The 23,816-nt window shown below is 44.0% G+C and overlaps 1 protein-coding gene across 4 annotated transcripts in view; it reads left to right on the forward strand.

Moving 5' to 3' along the window:
- rilpl1 (Rab interacting lysosomal protein-like 1) overlaps nt 1-23,816 on the forward strand; it is a 63,314-nt gene that overhangs the window by 13,150 nt on the left and 26,348 nt on the right. For 2 of the 4 annotated variants that reach the window (XM_060843324.1, XM_060843323.1), the window contains exons 2-7: nt 4,873-5,023; nt 12,575-12,696; nt 18,636-18,857; nt 20,354-20,410; nt 23,436-23,605; nt 23,707-23,805. In XM_060843324.1, coding sequence (XP_060699307.1) covers nt 4,873-5,023; nt 12,575-12,696; nt 18,636-18,857; nt 20,354-20,410; nt 23,436-23,605; nt 23,707-23,805 — 821 coding nt within the window. The remainder of the gene's footprint in view (nt 1-4,872; nt 5,024-12,574; nt 12,697-18,635; nt 18,858-20,353; nt 20,411-23,435; nt 23,606-23,706; nt 23,806-23,816) is intronic. The other 2 variants (XM_060843327.1, XM_060843326.1) reach the window with 1 other exon arrangement.

Raw genomic sequence — 23,816 nt, forward strand, 5'->3', positions numbered from 1 at the left:
TCATTGGTACTTGTCCATGATTTCTGTATAGGGATCTCTGAAGGCTATGATCCTTCACTACCATCATCCCTTCCCACACTCACTGAATACCACCTCCCATTGAGCTTTTCATCATTCACTAGATGGCAGAGGAACATCTAATGATGGACAGTTAAAGTCTGTCCCACATTCCTCACTTCATCTTGTATCTTGTGATCTGCAGATAATAACTTGTAGGGAGCAGGTAGTAACAACTGGAAATTGATCTCCAATCCTTTCCAACTAACGAAACTAAATAAACCAAAAAATCGCAGATGCGGGGAATGAGAAACAAACTCAGAAGTGAGTGGAAAAATTCAGATCTGACAGCACTTGTAGAGAGAAAGCAGAGTTTTTTTTATTGGTGAAAATATACTTTATTCATGAAAATCTTTTTGAAACATGTGCCATGAATGAAGCCGTTCTACTTACGGAGAACAAATTAAGCCTTGATGGTCACCATTTTCTATATTTACAAATAACCTCTTGGCATTTAGCCGAGGCATTAGCAGGGCCTAATTACTGAATGGACACCTATAATGCTTTGGCAGAAGAACTTTACACAATGGTCTTTCCCCACTGGGTCTTGGTGGCAACTGCCCCAAGCTTTAGCACGTCCCTCAGCATTTAGTCCTGGATCCTGGAATGGGACAGTTGGCAGCACCCAGTCGGGGTTAACTCCTTCAACTGGAAGACCAACAAGTTTCAGGCAAACCAAAGAACGTCTTTCACCGAGCTGGTGGTTCTCCAGGCACAGTTGATGTATGTGCTGGTGTTCATTCTAGGGAACAGATTGTAGGTTAGAGTCCTATGTCATGGAGCAGCTTGGGACGAACCTCAACAAACACTCCTTTCCAGACTTCCTTTGCATAGGCACAGTCCAGAAGGAGGTGTGTGACAGTCTCGTCCCCTTCACTGCCACTTCGAAGGCAGTGTGCGATGACACAGAGAGTCTGGGCATGCATAAGGATCTCTTTCTCACCACCAGCCAAGCCATGTCTTGCTGTTTGTTTGAAAGTTCTGGTGATGAGTTGTTTTGCCAAATGACTTTGACAGTTTGCACAGGGAGCCACTGGACAGGATCCACCCACTCATTTTCCCACAGGGTCTTAAGGACACTATGTGCTCACCACTTCCTGAGGGACTTGTGGCCAAAGATATTTTCCTTCACAAATTTCTCCACGAAGGACAGGTGATATGGAACGATCCAACTACTTGAAACGTTCCACAGCAATGAGGCCAGACCCATCCTTCGCAACACTGGGGACAGGTAGAACCTCAGTACTTAGTGATACTTGGTGTTTTCATACCAGGGATCTGCACACAGCTTGATACAGTGCACACAAATGTGGCCATCAGGGTGAGGGTAGCATTGGGTGTGTTTTTTCCCTCTTTGCCCAGATCTTTATACATGATGTTCCTTTGAACATGGTCCATTTTCGATCTCCACATGAGATGGAAGGTGTCACTGGTGCCTGCAGTGATGCAGGTTTGGGGAATAGGCCAGACCTGTGCCACGTATTCCTAATGAAGGGCTTTTGCCCGAAATGTCGATTTTCCTGCTCCTCTGATGCTGCCTGACCTGCTGTCCTTTTCCAGCACCACCTGATCTAAACCCACGTACAACAACACTGAGAGCACCTCACCTCACACTTGATGGCCAGGTTTTTGCCCACAATGGAGAGTGACCGGTGCTCCCATCTGCCCAGTGTCTGCCTCACTTTAGTGATACACTCCTTGGTGCACACCCCAGCCCCTTTAAACTAAATACCCATAACCTTCAGGTGGTCTGTCTGACAGTGAAGGGGATGAAGGATTGGTCGGCTCAGTTTCCAAAGGGCATGGCCCCACTCTTGCCTTGATGCACCTTGTCTCCTGTGGCATGTTCAAACTGGTCACAGATGTTCATGAGTTTGTGCACTGATAGCAGAATCGAGCAGAAAATGGCAGTGTCATCCATGGACAGGGAGGCCTTAACCTGTAGGCCATTGCTGTCAGGAATAGTCACTTCTCTCAGGCTCACATTCTCCTTGACGGACTCAGCAAAAGGCTCTATACAACATATAAATAAGGCAGGTGAGAGGGAGCAGCCCTGCATGATTCCAGATCTGATTGGAACGCTTTCAGATTCCCACCCTTTGACTGAAACTGTTCCTTTAACAAGTTTAGGTTGTCCTTGGTGTTTTTCAGAGAGGTGTAAATGACACAGGTTCCAAACAAATCTGAGGTTGAATGGAGTTTAGGACCAATTTGTTTACAGCTAACAGATACTGTCTCAGGCGGAAGGCCTTCAAGTTTAAAAATAAAGCACTTGTGTAATGAAAGGGGCGTGACCGGTTCTAGCAGCTCAGTTATTGGTTTAGTTTTAATGTAGCAGTGTGTATATAGTGAAGAAAGGCTGTTAGACCCTCTCTGACTCTGACTTCTCTCCTGTAAGAACTTATTTGATATTTCGTTTCTGTGCCAAGGGGCGTTTATGGGGTTGTTGTAAGTATTTTAAAACAACATCATTAAGTTGAGATGGCCTATTGGGTTTTTGGATAGGATAAGTTAGTTGGTACAGAGGAGCCTTGATCACCAGAACGAAATGGACGGGCACTGTTTCATTCGGATAATTGATTATTTGGTTAATCGATTCAATGCCTCTACTGGGGCTTGGAGTTTGCTGTTAAGTCTACTCCCTGTTCAGGAGATGAGGCAGCAAAACACTGTGTGCGAGCCTCCGCCCACCCCAGTTCAACCCCGCCTTCCCTGTTCAACCCCGCCCTCCCTGTTCAACCCCATTCCCTGTCCAACACCACCCCTGCACGCCCTGTTCAACATCGCCCCCCCATCTGTGCCCAACCCCACACCCCCATCCACTCTACCCTGCCCCATAACCTCATCTAACACCACCCCACCCAGCTGTCCACACCCTGGCCAACACTGACCCCTAGCCCACCGTGCGCTCCTGCCCCTACAACCACCCTCCCCTCCAATACTGCCCTACTCCTTGCCTGCCCCACAACCCCATCCAACGCCACCTCCTGTCCGCCCCCACACTGTCTCCGGGACAGCCGGACTGAACACCAACAATAAGACTGCTGATGGTGCTGCATTTTGGGGAGGAGGGGTGAGACACACACATACACACAACCTGTTACTGCATGTTTGACAGGTTGCACTTTTCAGTGTTGGAGAGATTATCTGGGAAAGGGGGGGTTAGGGTATACCCCCGTGTAGAACTCCTGGGAAGGTTTGTGCTGAGAGTGAGGGCCAGAGGTCAGTCATTTGGAGACGGTGCCTGGGCTCCCATCAGGCCAGGAGCATTTCAGTCAGCCAAGTTCACTTTTAAGTGCTGTAAACAAAAGACGCAATCAGTGTTAGAAACACGTCTTTGTAATGTTTCTATCTGGATCTCAAGATCTCCTTCGGATAATCTGATATTTGGATAATCGAGGTTCCTCTGTATTCTGTTTTCTGTTCTTTGTGTTTCTTTCAGTATTCTTGGAAATAAGTTTTTTTTTAAACTAAGTAGTTGGACCAGCTGATTCTCTCCTGGAATATCCACTGTATACCTGCTTAAAGTCAAATAGCAAAGTTAGGATCTGGGCTACCTTCTTGAAATCTTCGAGGAGAAAGTGAGGTCTGCAGATGCTGGAGATCAGAGCTGAAAATGTGTTGCTGGAAAAGCGCAGCAGGTCAGGCAGCATCCAAGGAACAGGAAATTCGAAATATAGGTGGAAAGCTCTTTATGCAGAGATTGGTGGGTGCCAGCGAAGGTGGGAGAGGCTGGCACCATAGTGCCATTTAAGATGTATCTAGACAAATACATGAATGGGCAGGAGCAAAGGGACACAGATCCTTGGAAATAGGGGACGGGGATCCGGATTGGCGCTAGCTTGAGGGTCTGAAGGGCTTGTTCGTGTGCTGTAATTTTCTTTGTTCTTTATTCTTTGTCACTGGTGAAACCAGCACAATCCAGGTTGTCCTTGAGACAGTGGAGTGAGCCCCTGCACTGTGATTCCCACCCCCCAATTCCCCAAAGACACTGAATGGCACTATATCGCTCAAGCAGGTGGTACTGGTCATGTTCCCATGTGCCTGCTTCCTTCCTCTACCTGTGCAGTAGAGTTTAGAAAGAAGTAACCACGCTCCTCATGAAGGAAGACAAAGTGATGAATATCTACCAGAACAAGAGAGATGAAAAGGAGAGCTATAGGATCATGAGACTGTTTCAAAGACTAAGTCTCTTCTTCTTTGCAACCCCAATGGATCAAGGCAGGAATGATGTGGCCAATTTTGGAGAAGCCTTGGATCAGTACGGTGAAGAACAGGTACCCTTAGCTGGATTTACCTATTCTTGTTATTTTCCTGTAAGGATACTTGAACAGTGACCCAAAACTACTCCTATTAGAACATTTAGAACAATGGGACAGTGGTTGAGATGAGTTAAGGTGAAGCATAAATAGTGGCTTACACCACTTTGACTGAATGGTTTTGTTTCTTGAAGCGCTCTATAACTGCAATAAACAGCTGGTCTCTGGATTCTGATCACCTGTGCCATGAGAATAGCTATTAATTTTATTCATTATTGTTGTTATTATTTATTATTAATATTTAGAGAATGACAATGTCCTAAATTGATAAAATTATTGATCAAGTTCTTAAGTAATAAAATTTTCCCTTCTCTACTTCCTCCAGAACATGAATTGTCAGTAATTCCAAAGAGCACAGTATATTTTTCCTGAAATGCAATGGAGCAACGAATGTATAGTCCAGCTTCCTATGTGTGCACACCTGTGTGAGAGGTGGAGAGGCAGGGTCACAGGAACAGGGTCCTATGATCTTTCTAATTCTACTATCTTTGATCAGGAGCTCGTGCTGGTCGAGGATGTGTGGAGAGGGGAGGCTCAGGATTTACTCACTCAGATCGCAAAACTTCAAGAGGAAAACAAACAGCTGACGATGAACCTTTCTCACAAAGATATAAGCCTGACTGAAGAAGAAATCCTGAAACAGGAAGGTAAAAACAACAAGAAGTTTTCTGAACTCAGAGTTAGTTTGCTTGAAACAACTGTTTCCCTCCCCCTGAATGGAGTAATTATGAAGGAATGCCTAGAACTAAAAGAGCGAAATGATTTTGTGTAAACAAAGCTATATGTTTGCTATTGAAATGATATACATGTAGTACTAGTGTATCCAAATGTAAGGTGGTTAGAAAAACATTCAGAAGCAAAATGCAAAACCTTTTACATGAGCAGTTAAGAGTTGGAATATGCTGCCTGATCGATTCAATAGCAGCCTTCAAAAGGGGAATTTGATAAATACTTGAAGGAGAAAAATAATTGAGAGTTCTGAGGAAAGAGCAGAGACGAACTGGGTTGCTCTTTGAAAGAGCCAGTGCACACACAATGGGCCAAATGGTCTCTTATGTTGTGGCACTCACTAATTCTAATTCAGAGAATTGTACATTGAAGGATGGAAACCAAAATATATTTTCAGGCTGACAGGACAATGAGACCGTGGCATCAGTGAATAATATATTTTAATTCCCATGTTCAGGTGCCCTGACTCTTGCACTGCATGTGAGAGTGGTGTTGTGTTTATTTTACTCGATTAATATTCCAGAGAATGCAAGATCAAATTCACCACGGCAGTTAAAGAATTTGAGCCTTCATCTCTATCTCGAGATTTGCTGCATTCTGTTCCTTCTTGTCTAAAACTTTATTTTCCTAGACTGAATTGACCATTTGTCTCTGACTATATCCCACGTGTTTTACTTACCCAAGCTGAATCAGGAGGACTGGCCCAGAGGAGCATGTGCTCCCTACCAGGATTGAATCCCACATGGAGAGCGAAGCCACAATACATCCAAGCTGTTCCAATTCTTGGTTATTGGACAGTTCTCTCTCAACGAACAATGGAAAATAGAAGGATAATAAGTCAACATTGATAACAGCCCTCTTTGTTGCCCCTTCTGTGATTTGTCACACTGCTTCTCTCTCTTCTGTCTCCCTTACCAACCGTGCAAACCATCATCCTCCTTGGGTGAATCATGACCTTCTGCAATTTAAACGTGGAAAATCCAAGACCATTGTTTTCAGTCACCACAACAATCTCTGTTTCCTTGTATTGCCTAATTCTGCCTCTGTGTCAGCTGACTGCTGTTGAAATATCTTATCCCTGGGTTTGTTACTGCCAGACTCACCTATTCAAGAGCACTCCTTACTGGACTCCCAGCTTCCACCTTCAATAAAATTCAACTCAGCCAAGCACTCTGCTGGCCATATTAGAACTGCACCAAGTCTTTGTTCACTGTCTGACTTGGGCTCCTGATTAGGTAATGACTTAATTTTTAAAATTCTCATCCTTTTCTTTAATTCACTTATAGTCTCATCCCTCCCTATCTCTTTAGCCTCCTCCAATACCTCAGTATTTCTCCAGCTGGGGCCCCATGTGCATCTTTTACTCCTGTTATTTTGCCATTGGCAGCTTTGGCTCCATCTGTAAACTCTGGCATTACCTCCACCTTTAAAACACTCTTTAAAACTTTCTTCTTTGCCTAGACTTTTAAATATCTTTACAATTATTTCTCATTATTTAGCCATGGTTTGGTTGGCCGCACTCTCACTTCTGAATCAGAAGTCACACTGTTGATTGATGTTCGTACTGAGGGAGGCTCCTGATGTGGATGTAAAAGATGTGATCAGGTTAGGCCATACAGCTGCACAATCCTTTATCCAAAATGCTCGGGACCAGCTTGTTGTAAGAACTCAGAATTTTTGAATTTCAGAATAAATGACTGTTTGAATTTTTAAAAAATCTTACTGGAGGAATACACTCACTAAATAAAATGGGGCCTTGAGAAAGAATCGAGGCCTGCCGGTGCTAGGCCACACCCCACCGTTGCATCTGGGGTCAAGCATTGAGTGGGTGGTGACTTGGGTTAACTGTTTGCACGTCAAACAACCTTGTTAAAGAGAAAGAAAACTCCACAAAAAAGCCTTCGGGATTTTGGATAAAGATTGTCTACCTACACTTAGTTGACTTAGCTTGACACTTTGACTTCTAATAATGCTCACACTTACTTAGAATACTTTATCTTAGCGTACTTCAAGCAAAGAGTGCCTTGACATTTTGAAGTGCATTGCAACTCCAGTCTGTATTTTCAGAATGCTGAGATGTGATGGGAGGACTGAAATAGAAACAGAATTCAAAACCTATCTTTGAAACATGCAAGGGACCCACTGACATTAAACTGTAAAGTTATTTTTGTCCCCTGGGTGCTAAGCTGAGACACAATCTTGTGGACCTCTTCTGCTCTCTCTCACTCCAACAGCTATTACACACACTCCGAGGTGAACTACAATTTGCAGAGGGCATTATTTCAAATACTGGGCATGATAAAAATCTTGGCAATCTGTCACCTAAAAATATAATGCCTGCACCTTAATAGATAAATCCAGTTCTGAGTTTCTTATTAGCCTGTGATGACATATATTTATCCTGCAATAAATGGAAAGACATTAAAATACCAAAGGTCACGTCATTATTGAAGTGATGTGTATATTGTTACCACCAACAAAACATCCAATAATAATAATTAGCGCAAGTAACTTTGAACATTGTGTGTATGAGAAAGATCTAGTTTGGATTCTGGCCCAAACTGATGGTTGCAGATGTCCACAGTGACAGAGAAGCTAAAACTCTGTTTAATGGATGGAATACAGATTTTGCACACACCTTCCCCTGCTTTCAATAAATAGTAAATTTGATAAAACCAGCATTTCTCTCAATCTTTTCAGTTTTCTTATGGAACAGGACAGGTTAAAGTTATTTCCACTCTCAGTGAAATGGGAGTGAGAAATTGGTTCACTCCAAATTTAGTGCTTCCCAGTTCCTGGTGCAAATTAGAGTTGACTATTAATTCTGTGCAGGCTGTTGGCTATATCAGTGTCACACTGGATATTTTATTAATTGAATCCATAATCAAGAGCATACAATGTACTGAACTGAATTTAACAGTCTTGTTACAGAGAGGAGTCATTATTGGACGCTCTCTAGCAGGAATTTGCAGCGTAATCTGGGTATGTGTTATGGGATCCGAAGCTCATGGCTTCAGCTGATGCCTTCCAGGCTGAGAAATTCCCACCCAGAATAGTATGTGGGTCTGCAATGCATCATCATTCTAATACTCTGCTGGTAGTATGACCAGATGGACAATTGATCTTTAAAAATCATAACCAGTATTTATTTCCTGTCTCCTACTTAATGATTCATAATCAAATATTTGTGTCAACATTTCAAATAAGTCTGGTTTGAAAGATTTGTTTTGCAGGGGCCAAAGCCAGAATACCTTCAATCCTATTTTTATTTCCTCTGAAACTCTCATTATTTAACAGAGGTGTTTTCTGCAGGTTTCAAGGATCTTGAGAGTACCTTGTTTTTTGTGACATCTCCCTGTCCTCGGCCCAATATACCACAAGCAATTCAACAGATTATGTAAATAAATCAATGCTCGTAATCGGAATATTTGACCTAAAGTGGGAGGTTGAACAGGCTGCAGCTATTTTCCCTGGAGCGTCAGAGGCTGAGGGGTGACGTTTTAGAGGTTTATAAAACCATGAGTGGCATGGATTAGATTAGATTGCTTACAGTGTAAAAACAGGCCCTTCGGCCCAACGAGTCCACACCGACCCGCCAAAGCGCAACCCACCGGTACCCCTACATTTACCCCTTACCTAACACTACGGGCAATTTAGCTTGGCCAATTCACCTGACCCGCACATCTTTGGACTGTGGGAGGAAACCGGAGCACCCGGAGGAAACCCACGCAGACACGGGGAGAACGTGCAAACTCCACACAGTCAGTCGCCTGAGTCGGGAATTGAACCCGGATAGAGTAAATAGACAAGATCTTTTCCCTGGGGTAGAGGAGTCCAAACCTACAGGGTATAGGTTTGAGGTGAGAGTTGAAAGATTTAAAAGGAAACCGGAAAGAACTGTGGATGCTGTAAATCAGTAACAAAAACTGAAGTTGCTGGAAAAGCACAGCAGGTCTAGTCACATCTGTGAAGAGAAATCAAAGTTAACATTTCAGATTGGGTAACCCTTAGAATTGATGGTAGCTAGGAAAGTATCAGTTTATGTGCAGAAGATTGGGTGGGAGGGGGGAGGAGTAAATGATAGGTAAAATAGTGCCCAAAGAGAGTGAAGAACATTTAAACAAAGGAGCCAGTAATGACCTGACTGGGAGGGTGGAGAGCTGTTAATGGAGATTATTAGTGGCTAACAATAGTTAGTGTGTAATGGCAGACTATGTGGTAACAAGGAGAAAGTGAGGATTGCAGATGCTGGAGATCAGAGTCAAAACGTGTGGCAGTAGTGTGGTGCGAATGACCTGGTGTGTGTAGTAGGGGACTAGGACATGGGGGGAGTTCAGGCCCTAAAATTCTTGAACTCCATGTTGGGTTTGAGGGCTGCAGGGTCCTCAAACGGAAAATAAGGTGCTGTTCTTCTAGCTTGGACTGAGCTTTGCTTGAGCAGTGCAACAAGCCTGAGACAGTGATATTGCCTGGGGAAGAGGGTGGTGTTTTGTGCAGTCCTTGCATGGGATTTTGTACACTACATTGGTTTTGCTCATGCTGGGTATCGGGTCCTACGTTCTGGTGAGGTGTTCTCTGAGGGTGGCTGTTGGTTTGTGTGCTGTTATGAGTCCTAGTGGTCGCAGTAGTCTGGCTGTCAGTTCAGAAATGCTCCTGATGTATGGTAGTGTGGCCAGTCCTTTGGGTTGCGGCATGTCCTCATTCCGTTGTCTTTCCCTTAGGCATCTGTTGATGAAATTGCACGGGTATCCGTTTTTGGCGAATACATTGTATAGGTGTTCTTCTTCCTCTTTTTGCAGTTCTGGTGTGCTGCAGTGTATTGTGGCCCTTTTGAATAGTGTCTTGATGCAACTTCGTTTGTGTGTGTTGGGGTGGTTGCTTTCATAGTTCAGGGCTTGGTCTGTGTGTGTGGCTTTTCTGTGTACCTTCTTGGTGAATTCTCCGTTCGGTGTTCTCTGTACCATCACGTCTAGGAGTAGGAGTTGGTTGTCCTTTTCTTCCTCTCTCGTGCGGTCAGGTTAGAACAAACAGTCTTACCGCAAATTCAACCCAAACTCTGGGTCAGATATGTGGATGACACCTCTGTAATCATTAAAAACACAGAAAAAGAGAACACACACCGGATCATCAACGCCACACTCACAGGAATCCGATTCACGAGAGAGGAAGAAAAGGACAACCAACTCCCATTCCTAGACATGATGGTACAGAGAACACCGAACGGCGAATTCAGCACGAAGGTATACAGGAAAGCCACACACACAGACCAAGTCCTAAACTGCGAAAGCAACCGCCCCAACACACACAAACGAAGTTGCATCAAGACACTATTCAAAACGGCCACAACACACTGCAGCACACCTGAACTACAAAAAGAGGAAGAACACCACCTTTACAATGTATTCACCCAAAATGGATACCCGTGCAATTTCATCAACAGATGCCTAAGGGAAAGACAACGGAACGAGGACATGCCACAACCCAAAGGACTAGCCACACTACCATACATCAGGAGCATTTGTGAACTGACAGCCAGACTACTGCGATCACTAGGACTCATAACAGCACACAAACCAACGGCCACTCTCTGACAACAATTCACCAGGACGAAGGACCCGATACCCAGCATGAGCAAAACCAATGTAGTGTACAAAATCCCATGCAAGGACTGCACAAAACACTACATAGGACAAACAGGAAGATAGCTAACGATCCGATCCATGAACACCATCTAGCCACGAAACGACATGACCAGCTATCCTTAGTAGCCACACACACAGATGACAAGCGACATGAATTCGACTGGGACAACACGACTGTTATAGGACAAGCCAAACCCAGGGAATTCCTAGAGGCATGGCACTCATCTACTGATTCAATCAATAAACACATCGACCTGGACCCAATATACCGACCACTGCAGCGGACAGCTGGAACTGACAACTGGAAGCGGCAGATTCAAACCACTACAAATGCTGGAGGAAAGATCACAGAAGCGCTTCACAGGAGGTTCCCAAGCACTGAGGATGTCACCTAGACAGGGGACGAAATGTCTGCAACACAAACTCCCAGCTCGGCGAACAGATCCACAACAACGAGCACCCGAGCTACAAATCTTCTCCCAAACTTTGAACCTCATTTTCTGCTTGGGGACTCCGGACCCAATATAGAGTTCAATAATTTCCCATGTCCTAGCCCCTGCCGCACACACCAGGCCTTGTTATCCCATAGTGGCTAAAAGGTATTGTGTAATGGCAGACTAACAGCCATCACATCGTCTCCATTAACAGCTAATCAGACTCCCAGCCAGATTGTTATCGACTCCTTTGTCTATAGAATTGTTCTTCACTCTCTTTAGGTTGTTTGCCGCCTTATTGTTTATTCCTATCCTGTCTTCCCTGTCTATCTTCTGCATGTAAACCAACATTTTCCAAGCAATCATTAGTTCTGAAGAACAGTCAGTGGACCTGAAATGGCAACTTTGATTTGGTGTTGGATCTTCGTGTGACCATCCTCCAAGGCGGACTTTGGCATATGCAACAACGCAGAGTGGCTGAGCAGAGGCTGATACACGCTTCTGTGTGTGTGTCTCTCTCTCTCTCTCTCTCTCTCGCGCTGTCTTTCTCACACACACACACACACACACACACACACACACACACACACACACTCTCTCACTCTCACTCTCACTCACTCACTCACACTCTCTCACTCTCTCTCTCTCTCTCTCTCTCACACTCTCTCTCACACACGCACACTCATGCAGACCCTTTCTCATACACACAGTCAGACAAGCGCACATATGCCCTGTACACAGCCGCTCACAGGTTTATCCTGCATCTCTCTCTCTCTCACGCTATACCAGGCACTCACTCTCACATGTGCACATGCTCGCTTCCTCCCCGACTCAAGGTTGGAATACAGACAGACTCTAATCTCGCACCTTTAATGTGTTGTCTGAACTGAGATGTCACTTTTTTTTAATTAAGCCTCAAATTTTCTCGGGAGTGTGACTTGAAAGAAGTTCTGGGATTTACATATTAACGAACCAAAACCTGCAACTCATTCTAAAAGATGAAAGACTTAACAGCAGTCTAGGTTTTTGTTTAGTATATTGTATCAGGTGCATGACACAATGATCTTTTACTATAAATTCTGTGTCTTATAACCCAGCCCCACTAGTTACCTGATGAAGGAGCAGCACTCCAAAAGTTAGTATTTACAAATAAACCTGTTGGACTATAATCTGGTGTTGTGATTTTTAAGATCTCATATCCATGTGACCCAGTGAATACCAATCTCACCTGAGGCACAAGGTCTTTGAAATGGTCTAGCAAAATACATGGCTTTGAATCATGAACATAAGGTTATCGGTAAAAAACAATGATGCTCACATCATCAAAACGGATTAAAATCCTTTCCATTGGCAACTCACCAACAGTCATGTGCTGATTTCTCTTGTCTTTTAGCTGGGATGTCAGAAAGAGAATGGCAAGTGATGAAGAAGCTAAAGGAAGTGGTTGATAAACAGCGGGATGAGCTCAGAGCTAAAGACCGAGAATTAACTCTCAAAAACGAAGATGTTGAAGCCGTAAGTGTTTGTCTCTTCAGCCTGGACTGAAATTAATGTGTGGGGGTCTAGATTAGAGTGGTGCTGGAAAAGCACAGCAGTTCAGGCAGCATCCGAAGAGCAGGAAAATCGACGTTTCGGGCAAAAGCCCTTCATCAGAGGTAGAGGCAGGGTGCCTGTAGAGTGGAGAGATGAAATTAATGTACCTCTAATGCATGTCATGTTGATGTTAATTGTACACACGATGGGGAAGTCAGATTGAACTCTGTTTCTCTCTCCACAGTTACTGCCAGGCCTGCTGACTTTCTTCTGCAATTTCTGTTTTAATTTCTGAATAGCAGGTTCTTTGCTCGGGACCTGGTGCTGGAAGTTCTGAAATGTGGGCACCCCATGTCACATTCCCTCAAAGCTGCACAGCTGCTTCGAGGATGCACAAACACCAATTACCACATCAATGAATTGACTTTTGGTTTTGGAATTTGCTAATGCACAGGGACCTGAGGTCTGTGCAAGAGAAGAATTTCAAGGGAGTAACGAGTACATGTACTGTGTCACTGGGCTGTGACCAAGTCCCACATTCACTGGAGTTCAGCTTGTTTGTCTGAGCAGGATAGTCTGTAATGGGTGTTATGTTATAATTTCAAAAATAAGAGCAGGAGTAGGCATGCTCTACTATTTAAGAGAGTGCTGATTTACTACACCGACTGCATTACTCCCAACTATACTGACAAATTGAGAATCTCTCGATAGCAGTCCTTTACGTTCCCAATAACTGAGAATCTCAGTTCCTTAGATAATTCAAAAATTCACAACCCTCTGAGTGAAGAAATGTCTCCTCCATCCTTAATGGCCAGCCCCTTATCCAGTTGCTGGAATCCTGTTTTCTAGACTCTAGCCAGGAGTAATCAGCAATTACCATATCAAACCTGTTAAGAGTTTTAAATGTTTCAATGAGATCAGCTCTATAAAATCCCAGGACCTCTTTCAAGTCACATTTTAGAGATAACCTAAGATTTTATAAAAAGGAAAAGGTGACACCTCAGCTCAGACAAACATTAAAGGTGTGAGGTTAGAGCCTGTCTGTACCCCAGTCTTGAGTCAGACTGGTTCTATTTCCAAAGTAGTAATTTATCAAATGTAACATGGATTGACTGCCTGCATTTGCTGCCTGCAGATTGTGTACTTTTTGAACAAATTAGAATGTATCTGCAATTAAGTTCTGCAAGTGCAAATTCAACCACAGACATATGTGTGTGTGTGTATGTGTGTGTGTGTGTGTGTGTGTGTGTGTGTGTGGTGCAGTGGGGTCACCTGTAGTGCGATATGAGCCCAAGGTCCCAGTTGAGGCCACCCTCAGAGGTACTGAACTTCGCTATCAGCCTCTGCTTGGCTACTCTGCATTGTGGTGTATCCCAAAGTCACGTGAAGATCCCAGGCTGCAGCTGAAGTGTTCCCTGCCTCAGAGAGAACATCCCTGTCTGGTGATTGTTGTGCGGTGTCCATTCATCTGTTGTCATAGTGTCTGCTTGGTCTCATCAATGTACCATGCCTTGGGGCATTCTTGTCTGCCATGTATGAGATAGACAACATTGGCCGAGTGATATGACTACCTGCTCTGTGCATGGTGGGTGGTGTCCCCGCGTGTAATGGTAGTATCCATGTTGATACCTGACACGTCTTGTAGTGGTTGCCATTGACAGGATTGTATGGTCTTGTTGGCGATGTTATTTTGAAGGCTGGGCAATTTGCTGTGGGCAATGATCTGTTTAAGGTTTGGCGGTTATTTAAAGTTGAGAAGTGGAGGCACAGGGAAAGTCTTGGCGAGGTGCTCATCCCCATCGATAATGTGTTGCAGGCTGCAAGGAACTTCTAAATGGTAAAGACGGCAGGTTTGGAAGGTGATGTTCAAGAAGCTTTGCTACATTACTGCTGCATTTGTAGGTGACACACACTGCAAATTCTGTGTTGGTAGTGGAGTGAGTGAGTGTTGAAGGTGGTGGATGTGGTGCCAATCAGTTGAGCTGCTTTGACGTGGATATTGTTGAGCTTCTTGAGTGTAGTTGGAGCTGTACCCATTCAGGCGAGTGGGACCATTGCATCACACCCCTGACTTGTGCCTTTGAGATGATGAACAGGCTTTGCAGATGCAGAATGTGAGTTTTTCACTGTGGCATTTCTAGCCTGTGACCAATAGAGCTGTGGGAATTGAAACAAAGAAGATACCAGAAGTAGGCCATTCAACCCCTCAAGTCTGCTCTACTATTTAGTACAGTCTTGGCTAACCATGAAACTCAATTTTCCTAATCCTGCCCTCCCCCCATATCCCTTGATCCTTTTAGCCACACTTTTCCAGCAACACATTTTTCAGCCACAAGAGGTATATCTATTTCCTTCTTGAAATCACATATTTTGGCCTGAACCACTTTTGGTGATAGTGAATTCCAGAGGCTCACCACTCTCTGGGTGAAGAAATTTCTCCTCATCTCAGTCCTAAAAGGTTTGCTCCTTATCCTTAAGGACCCCTGGCTGTGGATTCTCCCACCATCGGGAACATCCTTCCTGTTCGAATTTTATAGGTTTCTATGAGATCCCTCCTCATTCTGTTAAACTCTAGTGAATACAATCCTAATGGACTCAATCTCTCCTCCTGCGTCAGTCCTGCCATCCCAGGAATCAATTTGATAAACATTTTCTGCACTCCCTCGATAGCAGGCACATCCTTTCTCAGACCAAACCTGCAGACAATGTTCCAGCTGTGGTCTCACCAATGCCCTATCTAATTGCAGCAAGATATCCATGTTCCTGTACTCAAATCCTCGCCCTATAAACAACCCTCTGAGTGAAGAAATTTCTCCTTATCTCCATCCTAAATGGCCAGCCCCTTATCCTGTTACTGGAATCCTGTTTTCTAGACTCTCGCCAGGAGCAATCAATTACCATACAAAGGAGAAAGAACTGCAGATGCTGGAGATCAGAGCTGAAAATGTGTTGCTGGAAAAGCGCAGCAGGTCAGGCAGCATCCAAGGAGCAGGAGAATCGATGTTTCGGGCATAAGCCCTTCTTTAGGAATGAGGAAAGTGTGCCAAGCAGGCTAAGATAAAAGGTAGGGAGGAGGGACTTGGGGGAGGGGCATTGGAAATGCGATAGGTGGAAGGGGGTCAAGGTGAGGGTGATAGGAAGAAGATTGCAGGTTAGGAAGGTGGTGCTGAGTTCGAGGGTTGGGACTGAGGCAAGATGGGGGAGGGGAAATGAGGAAACTGAAGAAATCTGAGTTCATCCCTTATGGTTGGAGGGTTTCTAGGTGGAAGATGAGGCGTTCTTCCTCCAGCCGTCGTGTTGCTATGGTCTGGTGATGGAGGAGTCCAAGGACCTGCATGTCCTTGGTGGAGTGGGAGGGGGAGTTGAAGTATTGAGCCACAGGGTGGTTGGGTTGGTTGGTCCGTGTGTCCCAGAGGTGTTCTCTGAAACGTTCCGCAAGTAGGCGGCCTGTCTCCCCAATATAGAGAAGGCCAGATCAGATGCAGCTGATGCAGTAAACGTGTGTGGAGGTGTAGGTGAATTTGTGGCAGATATGGAAGGATCCCTTGTGGCCTTGGATGGAAGTAAGGGGGGAGGTGTGGGCGCAAGTTTTGCATTTCTTGCGGTTACAGGGGAAGGTGCCGGGAGTGGAGGTTGGGTTGGTGGGGGGTGTGGACCTGACGAGGGAGTCATGGAGGGAGTGGTCTTTTCAGAACGCTGATAGGGGAGGGGTGGGATATATCTGCCACAAATTCACTTGCACCCCCACACACATCATTTACTGCATCCACTGCACCTGATGTGGCCTCCTCTATAATGGGGAGACAGGCCGCCTACTTGCGGAACGTTTCAGAGAACACCTCTGGGACACACGGACCAATCAACCAGACCATAGCACCATGACAGCTGGAGGAAGAGCGCCTCATCTTCCGCCTAGGAACCCTTCAACCATAAGGGATGAACTCAGATTTCTCCAGTTTCCTCATTTCCCCTCCCCCCACCTTGTCTCAGTCCCAACCCTCGAACTCAGCACTACCTTTCTAACCTGAAATCTTCTTCCTGACCTCTCTGCCCCCACCACCACTCTGGCCAATCACCTTCACCTTAACCACCTCCTACCTATCACATTCCCAACGCCCCTCCCCCAAGTCCCTCCTCCTTACCTTTTATCTTAGCCTGCTTGGCATACTCTCCTCATTCCTGAAGAAGGGCTCATGCCCGAAACGTCGATTCTCCTGTTCCTTGGATGCTGCCTGACCTGCTGAGCTTTTCCAGCAACACATTTTCAGCAATTACCATATAAAACCTGTTAAGAGTTTTAAATATTTCAACGAGATCAGCTCTATAAAATCCAAGAACGTCTTTCAAGTCACATTCTAGAAACATACAGTTTGCCTTCTTCACTGCCTGCTGCATCCACACACCAACGTTCATCAACTGGTGCATCAGGAAACTCCCGTCTCATTGAACATTCCCCCCTCTCAATTTACAGCCATTCAATTAATTGTTTGCCTTTCTATTTTTGTTACCAAAGTGGATAACCTTACAATTTTCCAGATTATAGTGTATCTGCGATGTATTTGTTCACCCATTCAGTCTGTCCACATTATGTTGCAACACCTCTGCCGCCTCCTCACAGCTCAGTCTCCCATCCAGCTTCATGTTATCTGCAAATTTGGAAATATTGCACTTACTTCTCTTGTGTAAATCATTAACATACACTGTGAATTGCTGGGATTCCTGAAGTACTCAGTTAATCACTGCCTACCATTCACATAAAGACCCATTTATTCCTTCTCTTTGTTTCCTATCTGCTAACCAATTTTCTATTCATTTCAATACAGCATCCCCAATCCCACGCACTTTTAATTTTACACGAGTCTTTTACATAGGACTTTTTAAAAGTCCAAATAAACCACATCCACTGGCTCTCCCTTATCAACTCAACTAGTTATATCTTTGAAGAATGCCAGGAGTGATAGAGATGTACAGCACAGAAACCGATCCTTCTGTCCAACTCGTTCATGCTGACCAGATAGCCGAAATTCATCTCATCCCATTTGCCAGGATTTGGCCCATATCCCACTGATTTCCCTTTTATAAATCTATGCTGACTCTGTCTGATTCTTCTGTTGTTTTCCAAGTGCTCTGCTATAACATCCTTAACAATTGACTCTAGCATCTTCCCCACTACCGACATCGGATACACTGGTCTATAATTCCCTGTTCTCTCTCTCCCCTCCTTTTAAACTCGTGGGGCTACATTAGGTAGCCTCCAATTTGTAGGAATTGTTCCAAACATCAAGAATCTTGGATTTTTACATTCATTTTTTTGAAAGGTCATTGACATGTTTTTTCCTGCATGCATGCTGTTTAATCTATTAGGTATTCCCAGAATTTTTTGCTTCTGCATCAGGGTAATCAAGTTTATCACAGCGCTTCTACCTATTCCAATAATTATTCAGTGACCTTTTACTGTGCAAATTTACTGTTTAATGTTGAGCATGAAGCTGAGTGTGTCACCTAATGATTTCTGGTGATTGAGTCTCGGCTGTGACTCTGTGGATAACACTCTCACTTCTGGGTTGCAAGGATTTTGTTTCCCGGTCGAGTCCACGGATTGGGATCCTTAATCTGGTTTAGCGTTCCCTGTGGATCCTGAGCGCGCTCACTGTCAGGGATCCTATCTTTCAGAAGAGAAATTCAACTGGTTCAAATCTGTACTGGCTCTTAGCTGGCATCAAAGCAGTTAACGTACTCAAGTCTTAACTGGTGACACTTTGTTATATACATGTATAATGAAGTAATAGTTTGCTCTAAATATCTGAAGATGTTGTTGTCTTTAGGATGGGGTTATAACGTGTCACAGTCTCCTGGATATGAGTGTAATGTTTCACTGACCCTTTCACTGAGTGATGCCCTTGTCGTTCTATCCTTTTCAGTTACAGCTGCAGCAGAACAGGCTGATGAAGATAAACCATGAGCTACGACACAAGGTGACAGTGATCGATGCACAGGGGAAAGGGTTGATTGAGCAGAAGGTGGAGCTTGAAACCACTTTGCAGACCAAAGAACAGGAAATGGGAAACATGAGAATGGAAATTGGGAAGCTGAGGGAGAAATTTCATGGACAGCCCACACAAAATGGAGATGACCAATTGAAGGTATATTGTTTCTTTCCTTATGCCTGAGAATATGCTGGGCGTCTTGAATGGTTCAGTATATTTATTCACCAAGTAAGAATGGTTCAAGTTTGACCTTTCCATTATCAACTAGAGAGCAGTGCACTAAGTCATCTACTGGAAAGTGCATTTGTATGTTTAGCAAGTGAAGGCAAGATCAAGATAGATGTGATGCCCCTGTCGTCAAACAGTTCACGATGCACACAGTGTAAAATTGGAAAATTGATGTCTTCTGCATGGAGGGGGATAGAGCTACTAGTGTCCCATTCAATCTACTGTAGGCCTGTGTGCTCAGTTAATTTATTTGGTGTTACGTTTGGGCCTCATTGTTTACTTGTGCCTTGGGAATGCTTCCAGCAGGACAGGCAGACTCAGACTCGAGCTCCTGTTATTGTTGTTGCCTGGAGCCTTTCACACAGGTGAGCATGGGTGCGCACACTCTGCACAAGTTCCAACTGGGCATCAGGGAAACAGCTGCAGCTTCACAATGTGCTATCAATGGACAAACCATGACACCACCAGCAAGTCACCCTTTGATTTCAGTCATTCAGTTTCCTACAGCTGTGGGCATTACAACCAAGACTTAGATTTCAGAAACCCATTTCGTGAACTCAGTGAATGAAGAGCTTCTGATATCTTCAGTGTTGTGATATTAGAAAAGAAAGCTAATTTGCATGCAAAGGATCCTTGAGGGGTTTCCTGTGTAAGACGGAGCTGAGAGGGAATTCCTGCTCGGAGGGTAGTCAATCAGTAAAATTATTTTCTACAGAAGGTTTTCTGGACTGGATCGTTAAGTGTGTTCAGGGTTGAGACAGACAGATTTCTAGTCAGTAACGGAATCAAAGGTACTGTGAATAAGGCAGGAAAGTGTTGAGGATGAGCAGATCAACCATGATCTCATTGGTAGTACAGATTTGATGGACCGAATAGCCTGCTTAAGGTCTTTTTGGTGAGATCAACAGGATTCAATGAAATCAATCAGTTGCGATTACTGTTCCAAACATTAAATAGGCTGTGAAGTGCTTTGGATCATTTCAGAATAGAAGTGTAGATTTATTGTGTTCTTTCTGTTTTCATAAAGCATAGGGAATGAATGGCTCTTCGCAGCAGTTTAGATTTACATGTAACCTCAGGTCCAGAATCAAAGCTGGGATTTATTTGACCGCACTGGTGTGTTTATATTGTGGATCCATTTTTGAGGACAAATGGGATTTCTTCAGTTTTCCACACTTACTCTGAAGCGTTTGCCTTTAACGTGTCTCCTCGGCTTTATGTTCAGAGAACCTACATTTAGATAAAAAAAAAGTAGGATTCACTTCAGTGGCTGTTATGTGAAGTATATTTTCAGGACATGCAAAAGATCTGATTTCTGAAATGTTCTAATGTTCCCTCAGTGTGTAACTGGCAGCTTTAACCACATTCACTGCCTGTGGACAGGAGTCTGAGTAATCTCTCGTTGCTCTCTTCATTGTTTTCAGGTACAGCAGCTTGCTTTCTTCCCGAACATTGAGGAATGTGAAAGGGAGTATTTCATGGTAATGCTTTGGTCGTGTTACAGTTTGCTGTGTGCACATCCAAGGTTGAGCTGTTTTGCCTGTGGACAATTATGTTTGTATTTTAAATCTCACCTTATAATGTGTGAAATAGTAAAATTTGCGCTATGTATTAAAACTAATTTGAAAACAAAACAAAAGCGATATTCCTGAGGACTGCTTTACTCACCTTAGCTGAGCATGTGTTGGATAGTGGAGTTCAGAGCTGACCTTTGTGTTTGTGGTAAAAAAAGTTTGCCAAGGTGAAACTGCAAATAAAACCCTCGAGGAGGGAGGACGTTTGGAAATGTATACTTGCCTCTAGTATATAATTCCTTCTTTAACATGCCGTTGATATTTTTAAAAGACCAAATATTTCAGTAACATGGAGGCCATTCTGCCTGTTGTGGTTCTGTTCGCCGAGCTGGGAATTTGTGTTGCAGACGTTTCGTCCCCTGTCTAGGTGACATCCTCAGTGCTTGGGAGCCTCCTGTGAAGCGCTTCTGTGATGTTTCCTCCAGCATTTATAGCGATTTGTACCTGCCCCTTCCGGTTGTCAGTTCCAGCCGTCCGCTGCAGTGGTCGGTATATTGGGTCCAGGTCGATGTGTTTGTTGATAGAATCAGTTGATAGAAACACATCGACCTGGACCCAATATACCGGCCACTGCAGCAGACAGCAACTGACAACTGGAAGCAGCAGAGACAAGCCACTATAAACGCCAGAGGAAAGATCACAGAAGCGCTTCACAGGAGATTCCCAAGCACTGAGGATGTCACCTAGAAAGGGGATGAAACATTTGCAACAAAAACTCCCAGCTCGGCGAACAGAACCACAACAACGAGCACCCGAGCTACAAATCTTCTCCCAAACTTTGGCCATTCTGCCTTTCCAACACCTTCAACTTAACCAAATACAAAAGACTGCTCGTTCATTTGTACGTTTTGATTTGGACCCAGAGTGTAGAGATGAATGTTGAGGCAGGAGTGATGGATGCTGGCATCCGGCTGGATAGTCCTGGAATAGAGGGTTGAACCACTTCCTGTCCTCTCTCTCTTTGGCCCACGATGTGTCCGAGTGTAATTTCAGCACTACTGATCCCACAAACTCCAATAACAATCAGGATGTAAGTGGCAATATCATGGGAAAGTCATCACCACCTACTCTCTCATCACCCTGGCTCAGGTATGTATTGTCCCCTCCTTCACTGTTGCTGGGTCAAAATCCTGGAATTCTTTCCCTAACGACACTGGCACTGAAACCCCCCATGATTGCAGTGGTTCAAGCAGACAGTTCACCACGGTCTTTGGAGAGACCATGAACATTAATTATTTTAAAAATATCATTTTATCAAAATGAATTCTGCTTAATAACAAGGACAAGGTCACTTTGGTATCTGAGACATTCTGTTCTGCAGAAAGTAAGTGGTCATTCCCTGCAGTTGGGATTAACCTTGTCAGCTCTGGTTCAGTTCTCCCGTAGAATGACCTATGTTCTACTTTCTGACATTCCAGCTGTTTTAATGCAGTACTGCAGTGTTTTTCTCTGTGTTCTGGCTCAAGACCCTGATTAGTGCTGATGTTCTACTACTGATGTGTGAGATCACCACACAAACTTCCAAAACATAGCATAGATATCAGAGTGTTTGTAAGTTTGAAAGCTCTGCAGTATTAATTTTGAAAATATAAGTATATGTATAGAAATAAAATCAACTACCTTTAGTAATTATGACTTGCAGCATCAGTAAGTACAAATTATCTGGAATACAAACATTTATCAGGTTTACCTTTATGTAGAATACACAACAGAGAAGGGGGCCACTCAGCCAAAGGAAATTATCTCCACGTTAATGACCCATACCTTTACCAGACCTGGCCTAAATATGACTCCAGACCCCCACAGTAAGCTGCCTTCTGAAATGGCATAGCAATCCACTCAGTTTGAGGGAAAGGTAACAAATGCAGTCTTGTCAGTGACATCTACAACCCACCAGAGAATGGGAAAAAGATTCTGCCTCCACTTGACCCTGCCTTCCCTGTGAACCTTTACAATTTGTCCCATGGTATCCATTCCATAGATTGTTCAATCGCAGCACTGATCATATTGAGCTGTCTTTCATTTTTCCAATTGCAAATGTGTTTATTGGACTGCTGAATAAGATTTTATTTTCAAATGTTCTGACTGTCAGGTAGATTTTGGACAAAGAGCCATACATTGCAACGTGATTCAGCTCCTGCTGAGCTCTTTCACATTGAGACGTTGACCCACCTGATAAATGTTTTGCTGTGTGGGTTATGTTGATTGTTTTCCTGTGACTTTGTCCATTATCAATTGGGCCTGTTGTCTGGACAACTAAAATGGTTGCTGTGCCATTTCAGAGACCACAGAGCCTCGACAGATAGTATGGGACAGGAATCCTACATTGGATAAGGATGGCAGGTTGCCTCTCCTGGTGGTCTTTGGTAACATTAAGTTTTTATGAGCAAACTCGAAGCATTTGTTGCGCGATTTAACTTTGTGCAGATTGCTTTCCCTTCAGCTGTGTTTTGGTTGTGTTTGATGGCCTTTCATAACTAGAGGAGGTATTACATTGCATAACCCTGACATGGCTTTGTTGATCCATTTGTACTAACTGATTTATTTCCTTAAAGACAACTTGCCTTTTCTTGTGATTGGGACAGCTCCATGTTGTGGCATTTGCTGTCAGTATCATTGCTTGCTTATGACATCATGAGAAACATTTGTTGCAGTTCTTTCCTGTCTCCTCCTTGGAGACAAAGATCTGCCCCTTTTCAAAGAATTTGAATTGGTTTGTCTTTGTATGTTTTTTTAACCAATGATGTAGTGACCTTGGGGGCACGGATGGTGATCTAAAAATAATTGGATCGTGACACCCATTGGTGCAGCCAGTAGTGTGGACTTTCATGTTATTGAACTAAATGTTATTTAGGACATTGGGAGTGAGTGATACACTTTCTGTTGCTAGTAATTATTGGGGAAATGTTGACAAATACCTTTTTTTTAACAGACAGAGCCTGACAGTGAAGAAGACTTTCAATCTGATAAGGCGCTTTTAGATTTAAATGACCCTAACCGACCTCGCTTCACATTACAAGAGCTGAGGGATGTCCTTCACGAAAGGAATGAGCTGAAGGCCAAGGTGTTCCTCCTTCAGGAAGAGATGGCTTATTACAAAAGGTAGAGAGACTTGTTTCTCCCACCTGGGTTTTCGTACTTGGATTGTCATCCTTCACTCTGTCACAAAAGGCTCATGTTAACGATCCACCTTGTTTTCACAGTGAAGAATTGGAGGAAGACAACGGGCCCTCAAACCCCCCTCCAACCCCACAATTACAGCCAAAGCCAGCAACCCAGCCAGAATCTGGTATCAGACGACTGTAAGTGGAGC

The sequence above is a fragment of the Hemiscyllium ocellatum genome, chromosome 24, assembly GCF_020745735.1.
Source record: "Hemiscyllium ocellatum isolate sHemOce1 chromosome 24, sHemOce1.pat.X.cur, whole genome shotgun sequence".
Classification (NCBI taxonomy): Eukaryota; Metazoa; Chordata; class Chondrichthyes; order Orectolobiformes; family Hemiscylliidae; genus Hemiscyllium; species Hemiscyllium ocellatum.